This window comes from Trifolium pratense, linkage group LG3, assembly GCF_020283565.1.
Source record: "Trifolium pratense cultivar HEN17-A07 linkage group LG3, ARS_RC_1.1, whole genome shotgun sequence".
Lineage (NCBI taxonomy): Eukaryota > Viridiplantae > Streptophyta > Magnoliopsida > Fabales > Fabaceae > Trifolium > Trifolium pratense.
Window position 1 is genome coordinate 8718358 of NC_060061.1, and position 14460 is coordinate 8732817.

The 14460-nt window shown below is 34.1% G+C and overlaps 3 protein-coding genes across 3 annotated transcripts; 2 read left to right on the forward strand and 1 right to left on the reverse strand.

Moving 5' to 3' along the window:
• Positions 1 to 14: 14 nt before the first annotated feature.
• Positions 15 to 5528, reverse strand: LOC123913531 (acyl-coenzyme A oxidase 2, peroxisomal). Its single transcript, XM_045964305.1, has 7 exons — positions 4745 to 5528; positions 4535 to 4650; positions 2929 to 3809; positions 1892 to 2071; positions 1637 to 1803; positions 1437 to 1560; positions 15 to 615 (listed from the first exon to the last, which is right to left on the reverse strand). The coding sequence occupies exons 1-7, from the start codon at positions 5191 to 5193 to the stop codon at positions 457 to 459; spliced, it is 2076 nt and encodes a 691-aa protein (XP_045820261.1). The 5' UTR covers positions 5194 to 5528; the 3' UTR covers positions 15 to 456.
• A 2820-nt stretch (positions 5529 to 8348) lies between these two features.
• On the forward strand, positions 8349 to 10869 carry LOC123918055. The gene is made up of 4 exons (XM_045969990.1): positions 8349 to 9217; positions 9582 to 9635; positions 9759 to 9949; positions 10458 to 10869. The coding sequence occupies exons 1-4, from the start codon at positions 8659 to 8661 to the stop codon at positions 10545 to 10547; spliced, it is 894 nt and encodes a 297-aa protein (XP_045825946.1). The 5' UTR covers positions 8349 to 8658; the 3' UTR covers positions 10548 to 10869.
• A 1798-nt stretch (positions 10870 to 12667) lies between these two features.
• LOC123917087 (ethylene-responsive transcription factor ERF060-like) lies at positions 12668 to 14246 on the forward strand. Its single transcript, XM_045968708.1, has one exon. The coding sequence runs from the start codon at positions 13030 to 13032 to the stop codon at positions 13942 to 13944; it is 915 nt and encodes a 304-aa protein (XP_045824664.1). The 5' UTR covers positions 12668 to 13029; the 3' UTR covers positions 13945 to 14246.
• Positions 14247 to 14460: the final 214 nt, after the last annotated feature.

Genomic DNA, 14460 nt, shown 5'->3' on the forward strand with positions numbered 1-14460 from the left:
TTTTGGTTGAATAATTGAAAGAAAGAAAAAAAGATGTAATTATTATTACATTATTGTAACTGGAACTTAAGAAGTTCAGGAAATATGGGGACTTTTAGTCATTCACAACTTTAACAAAGGTACAGCTTATGACTAAATAGCACTCCAATGATCCAGCTTTAATAGCACTTCCATTATCAAAAAGTGACGTAAAAGAATGAGAGAATTCAAGAAAATGAAAATATATTCCCAAAGGAAAAAAAACCGTGTGCAAATCTTTTAACTATTAGTGTTTTATATATTCCACCCATAATCTCTGACTGAAAAATATCATATTTCAATCTGATTGTGAGCTTTGTGTGTGAGTTTCTTTGATCAGATGCAACCACTATTATAATCCAATTTCAACAATGAGCTAAAATCACTTTTCATATCGATTCCTCCAACTAAATATTCATCTTCTTTGGGGGGCTTAGTTTATTCGAATCCAACATATTGTGTGTACTGAGAGTAAGCTCCTGATTGCTTGGCAATAGGTGCCCGTGTTACATGATCTGGAAGATCAAATGCATCAACAAGCTCCTTTGCAATATTCCTCACTTGGAAACTTAGATACTCTGACAATTTGTGGATTGCCTGGGAAATGGAAAAACACCATTATTCAACATTATTAAAGATTATAATTATAATGTTAAAAAGAGCAAGGTCTACTACATCGGTACATCCTAAATCTCATTAAACCCAATTGCTTTTGTCACTGGGTTTTTTTTATTTTTTCCACATGTTCCCTCTACGAGAGGTAATACAATTTGATGCATGATCAAACACTAAATATGGATTCTTCTTGTCTGAGCCAAAATTCAAACTTTAGTTCACCACGTTGATGGATACTATCCCAGTGGTAGACTTAACCCTGGTTGGTTTCTGTTGCGGTTTTCAAAAGTAGAAAAGTTTATTTCGAAAACGAAGATTTTAACTAGCCAACTCAAGCTCATAATCAATAAATTTTTTGTTTAGAGAGCAAAAATAAAGGTAGTGTATGAATGTGAAATATTTAAAAATCTTGGCCCATGTTTTCCTTCTTTTGGGTAAGAAAGGAAGTTTGAAAAAAGTGTTTTCTTTATTTCGTATGTCCCTGCTTTTGTTGGGAGCTGCATGGCTAAATAATGGAAGTCCTTTGCACAAAAGTGGCGTTCATACATAGTATCTATCTCTTTATGAAAGGCATCATAATTGTCCCTCACAGACCAATTACCTACCAGGTTTTCACTAGTTATTCCTGCTTTTAAGAACGGTCCCTCATAGTAGCTATTAGCTCTTTGACAATTGGGGGTTTTTATGATCTCTAAGGAAGGGAAAACTAAAAAATGGTTCATTATTTTTGTTTCATTAATGCATTGATTATTTTTCGAAAAGATTATATTAATTTTATTTCAACAAATTTTTTTTTTATGTACCTTGGCTTTGTTGGGAGCCACATAGTCAACATTGCGGTAGGTTCCAATGTCGTTCCATATTCGATCCAGAGCATAAAGATCACAGACAAGCTTCAGAGCAGCTTGAGCGCTTGGATCAGGACAGCTGTTGCAGATATAAGCCATGTTAAAATTGGGCAAAGTTATGCAAATGAAAATTAGATAAAGGAACTAGAAAGCACCTCTGCACAGCTTCAATGAATTTCTCAAGAATGACTGACTCAATATGTGATTCTGCAAGTGTTAATAGGTGATTTAAGCATCTATTCCATGCACCAAACTGCCCAAGAGGTTTTGAGTGCTTTTGAAGTCGCACAGCAACACTATGAAGTAATCTAGATGTTCGGTACTGCAAAATTTAAATCAAGTTGTTAATTTATTTGTGTCAGCGCATATTAGTAATTAATCTGGAGTCAAGAAATCAAGATAAAACTCACTCTGAAAGCATCTAATTGAAATTTAGGATCTCGTAGATGGTCTCCCCCTTCCCACCTAGCAGTAACCGGGTTTGGTTGTGACAGATAAGTATTCATGGAATCTCTTAAGTAGTTCCATGTTGCTGCTAAAGTCCCTCCTTTGAACTTTCTCTGGTATTGTTTCAAAAGATCGGCTGCAACCTTCATTTGTAAAGGAAAAATTCAAACCTACTACTTACTTGAAATAAAAATAATACAAGAACCAAACACACACACACACACATTGCACAGCCTAAAGTTGTAAAGTAACAGCTGCCATCAAACATAGGAAAGATACAGAAAATATACGTCAAAGCTAGAGGGGTATTTAGAATCAAAGTAAGGTCGAACATTGCAGCTATCCTTTATTGTTCTGATATTTACTCAACTTTCACCGATGATTTGTTCACTGTTCTCCACAGTCTACACTAAGGTGTAGATAGTAGAAAAATACAAATACATAATTTTTTGTTTAGTAAGGAAAGCTGGGTGGATTCAAGGGACAAAGTAAATTAAGCTGTGTTGAGCTGTAAAGAACCAACACTAAAATAAATTACGTGTAGCAGAGATGAGGATGTTGCGTTGAATGTGTGGTAAGACTATAGTAGAAAAGGTGGTGGAAACTAGGCTTAGCCGCTTAGGTGGTTTGGGCATGTAGAGAGAAGACTTGTGGATTATGTAGTAAGGAGAGTAGATTAGATGGAGGGTGGTAAAATCACTAGAGGCAGAGGAAGACCTAGAAAAATTATAAGAGAAGAAACTAAGAAAGATCTAGAGATTGATGAATTGGATAAAAATATGGTATATGATAGAACATTATGGCGTCCCCACTTAGTGGGATAACGCTTGGTTGTTGGTGTTGTTGTTGTAGGGAAATCAACAGCAACCACAGTCATAAATTAATAGCTGAATTCTAAGCCCTTTCCTATATTATATTCACCATTCAGATTATAGCATACCAACAGTCTGGTTATAAAAGTCGCATTGAGAAGTAATATGATTTGGACTTAGCCAATAACCTGTTGTAGAAGGACCGTGTTGTCTCCTTCAAATGTCTGGAAAATGTCATGATCATTCCTCAAGGAACCAAACCGATTTACAGCAGCATAACCATGTCCTCCACAGGCTTCCCTACAGATGCTGAGTGATTTTGCGGTATATGATGTTACATAAGCCTTCAGACCTGCCGAGAGAGCATGGACATCTGCAACTAATTCTTCATCATGGGACTTCTTCATTTGAGCGTATTTCTCCACTAAGTTTGTAGTGGCAAAATGAAATGCATAAGTTGAAGCCAGCATTGGCATAAGCTTATGCTGATGCGACTGGTAGTCGAGAATGGTGACTTCGGGTTGGTTTGGAGGTCCAAACTGCTGACGAATTAGAGAATATCTGATGGCAATTGTGGCAGAAACCTTGAGGACACTTACAGAAGAATATGCAAGGCCTACCCTACCACCAACAAGTTCCCCTAGAGTTGCTCCAAACCGCTTATTAACTGAGGGAAGGGTACTTGTGTACTGGCCATCACGGGAAACATCTCCAAAACGGTTTAGAAGATTATCTCGAGGAATTCTCACAGAACGGAATCTTAGAGCTCCATTATCAACACCATTAAGGCCAACTTTATGACCACAATCATGTATCTCAATTCCAGGAAGTGTTTGATGAGTCTTCATATCCCTTATTGGAACAATGAAAGCATGAACACCCATATCAGAAATTCCTTTTACATCATAATTAGGTAACTTCAACCTGGCAAAAACAGTAGCAAATTTGCCATGCACCGCGGCATTGCCAATCCACCATTTGATGGCACCGTCATTCGGGGTATCAATAATAAATTCATCGGTGATCGGATCAAAGGTGGCAACAGTTTGAAGGCCTTGCACATTTGAACCTTTTTATGCACAAAAAAAAAAAAAGTGAGAGTAAGCAGCAGTTTCGAAATGTATACATGCTATGAAGTAGCATCTATGAGTAGAAACTAGAAACCCAATTGAGATAGAAACAAATAAAAAATTCTGCAATCCTAGAGCACCAAAATTTTCAACAGTGACACTAAGAGTTCTTATCTCCCAATTAGACGAACCTCATCACTTTAAACTACTGAATTCCACTGATACCACAACTCTTAAGAACTCAAAATGAACCTCACACGTTACCCCAAACCTTTATATTTTTAAGAACTCTACCCACTTTTCACTTCACAAAATTGTTTTCCAATCCTAAAAATTGCCAAGAACTCATTGCTCCTATAAAGAGCTCATTCTACACTCTAACATCAGGTGGAACACTCAAACCATGAACCAAATAAGAACCCTTACTAACCCAACCCTATAGGAGCAATGAGACAAAGTTCACAACAGTTAATAACTTCAACTCTGTTTAGATAAACATCTTAATTAAATATGTTCCGGTTGTTATCATATAAGTACTTGTGTATAAACTATTTATATAACAAATTAAATTAAATTGTTTTCATATAAGCTACGACTTATTGAAATAAGCTGAAAACAGGTTTCTTCCAAACAGTCTCATAAGTACATAGTAGATAAACTCAAATAAATCAATCAAAACAAACAATTACACAAGGGGGATACAAATAAGCAGAAAGGAAGTTACCATGGTGAAGCTCAGTCATAGCAAAACAACCAGGAAAATCCAAGTTATCAATACCATCATAGTACTTATCCTTGTGTTTCTGTGTTCCCAAATTGATAACAGAACCACCCCAAAGACTGCAAAAAATATAACCCATTCATCAAAACAAAAAATAAAAACAAAAAGAAACAATTTTGACAATACCCAAATGAAAGAAACGTAAGAAAATACCTATATTGAACACCCATTTTGATTCCAAGCGACATATCAACACTACCAACAGCTTCCAAAATAGCAAAATACTTAGCAGGATCATTAACAACATAATGAAGAGGTCTAATTCCAGCTCCTCTAACAAGACCCAAAAGCTGATTCATACATAATTCTCTATGATTATCTTTAGAAATTTCAAGAGGGGTTTGAAGTTGAGGATTAGCGTTAAAGTAATCAAAAACTTTTTCTTGTATATCTCTGTATTTCCCTCTCATGTAATCTGTTAACGAATTCGCATCAACGATTAACTTCTTCCCACCACGACTGCAATTTTCCATCTGTAATGGATGATGATGATGATTCCATGTGAGATGAGGAATTGGAATTGGGTTTAGGTGTAGGGATAGTCTTTGGATTCGTCTCTCTGCTTCGGAATTTGATTCGTCGTTTGATTTTAGGGTTTGCATTTTTTTGTTTTGGGATTGATTTGTGTTGTGAAATGAAATTAGAGGAGAATGAAGGAAGAGGTAGTTGAATGTTGAACGATGATATAGTAGTAGTAGTAGTAATATTTTGATATGATCGTATCATATAATAAAATATAATATATTAATGAAATTGGACTCTAATTTGGAATTAAGGATTAGTTTAGATGATGATGATACGGAAAGTAATGTACACCCAAAAATGTGATGTGGTAATGGCGTGGCGTTGAAGGAAATATATTAATAACTCGTGATGGTAACGGATATTGATTGGATTACGGGCGCGCCTTCCAACATGTTTCTTTCCCTCTCTTTACCTTACTTTCATTCGGACCATACCTTTGGACCGTTCATTTGAAATTTGATGGTTTAGATCAGTCATACAGTAAAATAGTCTGAGTTGTTTATCCAATCGAATGGTTCGGAGCTATAACTGCATCAGAAAATCCTTTTTTCTTTCATCCCACCCAACTTAAGTTGTTTGTATTTGATTCTTTCGATTAAGCACATCTTAAAAAGTTTTAAACGTGCTTATCAAGAATTTTACGTTTGATCAATAATTTTAAATAATTATAAATGAGTCTCATCTCATAGAAATATATTTTAATGATAATTAATAAAAGAGATATGGTGCTTGTAGTAAAAGTAGTACCTAAAGTTGGGAGTTTGATTTTCACTCGCATAATTAAATATATTTGATGACAATCGTGTAATCTTTTGATAAAATTGTTCGAGTATAAAAAATAGACTTTAATTTTTAATTTAACCTTTACAATATCCAATTTAAATTTAAACCATATGATGATCAACTGCGTGAATGCGGGGAGGTTTTACCTAACAATTTTTTCATGTCTACCAATTAAATTATAATTTGTGGACTGATTGGTTGATTTATTTTTTTCAACTAGCGTAGTGATTACAAGTTTTGCTCTTAAGATGGATAAGCATGGTGTCCATAGTTTGAACTATTTCTATCAACCCTGTTAAAATATATACACTCATCAAACTTTTGATTTTTTTCATTATTTCTATCTTTTTATCATACCACTTACGTGTCACTTTTTTGTTCTTTTCTGTTTTACAGCAATTTTTTTCCTCTTGAAAAGACCAAATAAACTATATTAATGAAAAATTACCCAAGATGTATGTCAACGAAATACAATCATCCAAATTATAACAAATTTGAGACTTTTTAGTTGTTGAAGTTTTTTCCGTCAAAGTTTTTAGTTTCTATTTTTCATTCAACTTGTGCATATCATTAGAAATTTCAAATTTTTTTTATGCGATCATGTTTAGTACATTATATTAATGTCTCTTACAAAAGTTTAAATTTTTTTAACAAGAGATGAATTAAATATAAATTTTTTAGTTTTTTGCACATAAAAATTCATAAATAATTCATCTTACGTTAAAAAAATCTAAATTTTTATCGAAAATGTTTTTATAATATTATAAACATGTATATAAAAGGTCATTCAAAAACGTGAAAGTATACAATAGTTTGATTAAAAGTATGGACTAAAAACCGTGACGGAAAAACTATAAGAACCAAAAACATATTTAACCCTAAAATTAAAAATAATAACGTTGGAACTAAGTGTTTCGGACACATAATAAGAGGTGTCTAGTATTTTATTTTGTTTTTGATAAGCAGACGTGTCTACTATTGATGAAGTTTAAACTTAGTTTTTTTGAATTACATGTTGAACCACAACTATGATCACAATTTTTAACAACTTATAGATGTTAGTGAATGCAAGTTATGTTGAAAATTTGTTACCATAAGCATCCGGCAAAATAGTATAGTCACTTAAAAGAAGTTCCGCATTAGTTGCAATCCTCACCTGGCAAACCGGTTTTATAGAATTGAGTTAGGTCAAACTATAAATTCTAAGATAGTCAATCAACAAAGAACACTCCGCTAGGGGTGAGCAAAATATTTGGTCACGTGGATAAAACTACATCCAAATCCACAATCATATCCAACTAACCGGTTATTTGCAAACAAAAATAAATCAGTCCATCACAAAATGGTTGATCATCCACTTTTATAAACCCAGTTTTTATTTTGGATGTCCAAATCCATAACCATATCTTGAAATTCTGTTGGATCACAAAAAAATGCAGAGATCTAGATAAACACCTCCATCTTTCATCACCACCATTAACCCGTAATAAATAAAAAAAAAAAGAAGCAAAGAAACCAAAACAGAGCAAGAAACAGAACGAGGGAGAAGAAGAAAGAAGCTCTCGTCGTCGCCGCCGAATCAGTCGAACCACCACACCATCGTCTCTCTCTCACTGAGTGACGAGACTTGAAGCGTAAGTTTCAAAAAAATTGGTCAAACCAACTAAAAATCAGAATTAAAGTAAAATATATAATTATATTCTTCAAGTAAGATTATTAACGGGCTGTTAATCACTTCTGATTTTTCAAGTGAAATATATAATTGCTATAACACTGAAATTGAATGGTTTGCAAACATTCAGCTAGTGACTCCACAACCAACTCCACGTCCCATTGAAACAATATACTTTGGCAGTATGTCATGCTCAAGATTGAATGTTTGTATATGTCCCGTCATAATATTTGTAGACATTTTTTTTAACAAAATACTCAATTTATTAAAAAAGTTTTTAGGCATTTTTGACACCCTTTTAACACTCACCGATTATATAGCTAATGGTACGGTGGACCACTTTTACGAAATTTTACGATAAGTAATCTACCGAATATGAATTTTACGAAATTCACTGTTGGATTGAAAGTTTATATCGTTATAGATCATCCATAAATTTTTTAAATTTTTTTGAAAATCATTTGATATGTTATTGAAATCCATCGAGATTTACGTTATTTAATAAACCGTTAATCTTGATGTGTCTCAATAACATATCAAATGATTTTTAATTTTTCTAAATTTTTCTATGGATGATCTATATGATATAAACTTTGAATCCAACAGTGAATTTTATAAAATTCATATTCGTTATAATGTTATTCATGACTGGTCCACCCTGAACCACTTGATGAAGTGGTCTATATTAAAATTTACCCTGATTATATACTGCAAAAAGATATTTTGAAAATTTCGGGCAAGAAAATTTAGAGGCACGAAAAGAAACACTCCTAGGTCAGTTGACATAGTACTACGTGGGCTAGATAGATAGATCCATTGGGCTCGCTCGAAATTGATAATTCCCCGCCGCATATTTCAAAAGCGTAATGTAACGTGTAATTCAAAGTTGAAATTGAAATAACACGGTGAGGCGCGTCACACAATTTACCCTCCCGCGAACAACCAATCTCTCTCTTCTTTTCAATTTTGCATCTCTGTTACTGTTACACTCTCATTCTCCAATTCCCAAACATTACAGTGGTTTTCGCATTTTATTCCCATTCTTAGGGTTTCCATCTTTCAACTCTTCCAAGATCCAATCCAATTCATGGAAAGCGAAGACAATTTCACCGATAGGGTTTTCAAACCCCGCGCCGCTCTCGGTGACGTCACTAACCGTCCTTCCAAGAGATCTTTATCTTCGTTTTACAACGACAACGACGACGGAGTTGATAAATTAGCCAAAAAGAATTGTCACAACAACAACAACAAAGAAGAAGACAAGGGGAAAAACATCTCTGTCGAATTACCCGAATTACCCCTTTCCGCCAATAATTCATCTCAAGAACCGAGTTTACCTAGCGGCGGAACTGGAACTGGAACCGATGATTCCAATGATAGTTTTACTGTGTTTTGTCAGAAAAGTCCAGGAAGATCTCAGAATCAAGGGTTTATCGATCGTGAAATTGAACATGATGACAATTTGGAATCGTCCAAATGTGCTGGTGATGCGGTTGAACCGACGATTGAGTCTGGTTCGAAGTTTCTAGGATTGGAACGGTGTTCGGGACTCAAAGGCCATGGTGATGCAGATGCGGATGAACATTTTGGTGGTGATGTTGGTATTGAGCTTCTGAAAAATTGTACTTGCTCCTTTTGCACAAAAGGTATTTGATACATTGCAATTTCTATGCATGTTTCTTTGTTCTTACAATGTTGCAATTTTCATTGATTTTTGCTGTGAAACACCTACACTTCTTGAATTAGGCGTGTCCCAGAGTCAGAGGTGTCTGACAACGACACGTATGATTACATTGAATCATGTCATTTGTTCTTAAACTGTTGCATTTTTTTTATTATGTGTTGCTGTGAAACATGGACACTCATCAGATTAGGTATGTTCCAGAGCCTGTCAAGCGCCGGTGTCCAACACCGACACTCCTTTTGCTTAATAGATGTTTTGTCTGTGTTTTTTTATCTATCTTGTAATTGCAATAGATGGTTGTTAACTGTGTTTGATTTGATTGCTAGCTGCTCATATATGGTCGGATCTCCATTACCAGGATGTCAAGGGTAGATTAACTGGTAAGTTGTTATTGAATTTTTAGGCACTTTGCACAACTATGTTCAATTATGATAATGGAGTATTATTCTTACTGTTAATTTGGTATTTATTTTGAAACGATTTTTCGTTGAACTTTTTGTTAGCTCTAAAGAAGAGTCAGAAGGAAGCAAGATTGGTGGTTCAAAAATTTTCTGGAATAAGTGATACTCATAATAGCATACATCAACAACAAGGCGGTGTCGATCCATCTGATTTAGAATCAGCCCTTATGCATCAGTGGAAATCTCTGTTTGTTCATATGGAAAACATATTGGGCCATGAAAGCAGGCAACTTGTGAGTTTCTGTGCTATCTACGTGCTTAATATTTCATATTTCAATATTTATTCTAACTTGATTTTCATTCCCATTTTAATTTCTAATAAAAATTTCTGGTTTTTGTATAAATAATTTTCACACTATCCTTTTTTCATTCTGCTGGCTCACATTGCTAAAAGAAAGCCTTGAATATTGCTTTCAAGGGTTTATATTCTTGATTCTGCTGATAATTGCCATCAATTATGCTTGATGCAATGCAACCTCAGTTGCGATACAGTCACAGACACATAAAAAACCTTAATGTACCTTAACCCTAATACTTTTGTTTATCTATGGGACATGGAAACATTTTTTTGGCATATGGATCCCAGCCTCTGCAAAAGCCGTCTCTTAATATTTTTGGCTCATATTATGTTATCCTTGTTATGATATGCTGTGAACTTTGGCTATGCTGATTTATATCGTAGTTTGTTGTTTTCATTTTGTTCTCTACTGCTTTTGAGTAATTTCATTCTGCTGCTTTTAGGAATCAAGCTTTGAAAGACTAAAAGACTTGAGAGAGAAATGCAAGAATGATCTTGACTCGACTCATAACAGCAACTCTGGCAATCAGTAGTATTTAGATGCGTTTTATGATTGTAAGATTACTTTGCACACCAGTACATTAGTTTCGAGTCTCAATTCATATGAATATGTTGATTTTTACTGTATCATTTGTGAATTTGGTGTTTGTAGAATACCTGGAAGTATTTGTGTAGATTTTTCATATCAGATTGGTTCTAGTATGAACAAAATCAACCTTCTTTAAAGTATAATGTTTCTGGGCTTTGTTGCGTGTTCCTAGAGGGACTAAACATTAAAGGATGACAATGTTGTTGTTTTCTTTTCAATGGGTTGTTTAATCCCAGATTTGGTTTCAATGACTTTTAAGCAACAGAGATTTTTGGACTGTCTTAAATGATAAGTGGTCCATTAGCTTGAACAGAAGGTGCTTTGGGTATGTGAATTTTTTCTGCAATGTCATCTTTATGCTGCAGAATGCATGTAGTTCGTGATAAGCAGCATTACTGTTTTTATTATCGTGGAATAGACTTTAGATATATCCACTGCTGGTTATCGTAAGACTAATATTCACTAACATCATTACCCATTAACATGCCCGAACTTGATTCAGGTTGACATGTACAGTATAGTTTAAGAATTTTGTTCTAGCAATTCAATGTTTATAAAATAGAAATGCAAAATATAAGCTGAATTGGCTTCCATCGTTCAGCAACGAACGGTCCATAAAACATTTTGGTCATCATTCGTATGAATTACAGTCAACAGAGTTGCTTATTATTGTTATAGACTGTTTCAGTTAGTTTAGTTACTACTTACTAGTACTATTCTTGGGAGCGTATGTGGTAAGTCTAGAATTGACCATTATGCATATCAGCATATGTGGAAGTTTCTATATCCTCAAACGGAAAACATAATAGATCAAGAAATAAAGCGAATTGTGAATTTCAGTCTTATTGGATCTCAGCTCTACTTTCTTAGCACTTCCAAACACATGTTTAATATTTGTGGCTCTTAATATTGTGCTGTTATATATATTGTTATGCTATGTTGTAAACTTTGGCTTCATTCTGCTTTTGGGAATCAAGCTTTGTAAAACTAAAAGACTGGAGAGATTGAGAAGCTTGACAAAAGCAATCCTTAGTGTTTAGATGCCTTTTATATGTTTGTAAGATTTAAATAATGCTTCTCACATCAATCCATATGGCATATGTTGAGGTCGAGCTTGAGATGATTTTTTACTAGATCCTTTGTGATTCAATGTATGATTGCACATTTGTGGTGGGAGATTTTATTTTGGACTTTGGATGGTTTTAATTTAAGAAAGTGGTTCAAGACTTTCATTGATCATTAAAATCTACTATTACCTTATTAATAATTAATGATGAGTAACTAATTGCTTTGGTTATTTGGCCATCATACATGGCCATGAATATGATTGTCTTGTCCAATTTTAGACATTTTATATTTTATATTTTATATTTCATTTGTGGTGGTTATGGATAGTATCTGAAAGTGATGTCCACGTAGGAATCGACGTGTGAGGGTGTCAAAGAAGGTCCAAATTGAATGGAGGAGCATGCCTGCTTATGCAGGCTTAAATGTTGGAATCGAAACGCCATGTTTTGAACATAAAATATGGAGTGAAAGTATAATTTAAAATTGCATCTACAATATGATTTTGAAGAGGACTAAACTGGCTGCGATGTGAATGAGGCATGTACATTATGTTATTTCGTGAGCTCAAAGGGACAGAATAGATGCAATACATGTCATCAATGTTGTACACGTAATTGATGACAAAATTTTAGTTCAACTAATATTTTTGTTAAAAATTTTAAAATATAAGTTTAAGTATATGGACTAATTTTATAGAGTTGAGTTAAATTCAATTTTCAATTCTAAAATAGTATTAGTGCTTCAAGAATTTTATATGAGATGTGAGTTGGTTTGAACATGAGTTTATAAGTAAGAATAATTCTCACCTCACAAGACGGTTTATCACTCCGCCTACATATAACAAAAGTGTGACCAATGCAAAGTAGACACGTGTTAGAGTAGACATCCACCCAAATGATGATGAGGTATTAATGCAGACGTGGCATATTTTAATAGGACAACCATAATGGAATAAAGGTGTTATTAAAGTTGACTAGGCAAGCTATTCATTGAAGAAAATTCCAGCACAAAGTGAGAGTATATAAATCAAGAAAGCTAACCCATGAGAATACAAGAGTGAGGCCACTCACAAAACAAAAGTGAGAGAGAGGAGGTATCAATCCTTTCTCCTCATTCTTTCATCTCTTTCCCAATCTTCCTCTTTTTCACACCCCCTTCATTTTCTTCTCTCTTTCTTGTATCCCTCTTTCCAAATCTAACTTGCTCAAATTACTCACATTTTCCCCTTTATTTTGTGCACTCAAATCATCAAGAAATCAAGGTTTTAATTTTTTTTTTTTTATTATTGTTAGTAACTTCAAATTTTACACAAACACAAAAAAAAAAATCATTTTTTTACACCTTTTCTTGGTAAAAACATGTCAACAGCTATAAATATATACAATAGCAACAAAAACATTACACATGGTTTCTTAGATCCATATAATGAAGAACTTATGAAAGCACTTGAGCCTTTTATCAAAAGTGATTCTTCATTAATCTCTTCTTCCACACATCAACAATCACACTTTCCCTCAACTTCTTATTCACCATTTTCACCCAATTACTTCACCTACGAAACCCAAACAAGCTCAATTGGACTTAACCAACTCACCCCATCACAAATCCTTCAAATTCAAACCCAAATTCAAATTCCCCAAAAAAGCCATCTTTCTCAAAAGCCCGTTTCCATGAAGCACTTTTCAACTCCTTCAAAACCGATGAAACTCTACCGTGGAGTTAGACAACGTCATTGGGGAAAATGGGTTGCTGAAATAAGACTCCCAAAAAACCGTACTCGTCTCTGGTTAGGTACATTTGAAACTGCAGAGGAAGCAGCTTTTGCTTATGATAACGCAGCTTATAAGCTTAGAGGTGAATTTGCACGACTCAATTTTCCTCACATGAGTCACCATGAAAATTACAATCCTCTCCCTTCTTCCGTTGATTCAAAGCTTCAAGCTATTTGTGAAACTTTAGCCATTTCTCAAAAACAGGGGAAACAGGGGAACAATGAAAAACCCTGTTCCTCTGTTGTTGAAGATGTAAAACCGGTTGTTTGTATTCCTACAAAACCGAAGGATGAATTGGTTTGTCACAAGTTTGAGGATTTTAAGGTTGAGAATGAGAAGACAATGATTTCATCTATGTCTGATGAATGTTCAACTTGTTTGTCATCTCCAGAATCTGGTATTACTTTCTTGGATTTCTCAGATTCTAGCCATTGGGATGAAGTGGAGAATTTTGGGTTGAAGAAGTACCCTTCTGTTGAAATTGATTGGGAAGCTTTATGAGTCTTTGAAGTGATTTAGCATTACTCTGTTTTTTGGTTTTAGTATAAGTTTCTGTGCTCTGTAATTTTATTTGGGGTATGCTTTATTTAAGGTATGTTATGGTGTCTTTGGCAGCATCTGCAATGAAGTTTTTGACATATGCAGATGTTTTTAATGAGACAATATGGAAATTTTAGGCTACTAAATTAGAGTGTCATCTTAGTGGTTACTATGGTCTTCTTGGTCTGCTGGTGTTTTTTTGTTCCTTGCATGATCATATAGGAGTTTCTATTTGTGTATTGGTTATTTCTTGTTCAACTTAATTTTAAGTGTCTTTCTATAATATTGTGTCTCTCTCTGTTTTTTCTTAACTATTTCTTACAGTGTCAATTAATCATAGTGATGATTAAATTTTCTTAACTTTATTGCTACCTCTAAAATCAAACATATAAATGGATGATTGTGATGGGTTCAAGGTGTAATTTTTTTCCATCGACAATGCAAGAAAATTAAATTATACTGTATATATGTAAATTA

Coding starts and splice junctions, on each gene's coding strand:
- LOC123913531 (XM_045964305.1), bottom strand. CDS start 5,193: ATGCAAACCCTAAAATCAAACGACGAATCAAATTCCGAAGCAGAGAGA. Junction 4,651..4,744: donor AAAATGGGTGTTCAATATAG/GTATTTTCTTAC, acceptor TATTTTTTGCAG/TCTTTGGGGTGGTTCTGTTA. Junction 2,072..2,928: donor ACACGGTCCTTCTACAACAG/GTTATTGGCTAA, acceptor TTACAAATGAAG/GTTGCAGCCGATCTTTTGAA.
- LOC123917087 (XM_045968708.1), top strand. CDS start 13,030: ATGTCAACAGCTATAAATATATACAATAGCAACAAAAACATTACACAT.
- LOC123918055 (XM_045969990.1), top strand. CDS start 8,659: ATGGAAAGCGAAGACAATTTCACCGATAGGGTTTTCAAACCCCGCGCC. Junction 9,218..9,581: donor TTGCTCCTTTTGCACAAAAG/GTATTTGATACA, acceptor TTTGATTGCTAG/CTGCTCATATATGGTCGGAT. Junction 9,636..9,758: donor TGTCAAGGGTAGATTAACTG/GTAAGTTGTTAT, acceptor ACTTTTTGTTAG/CTCTAAAGAAGAGTCAGAAG.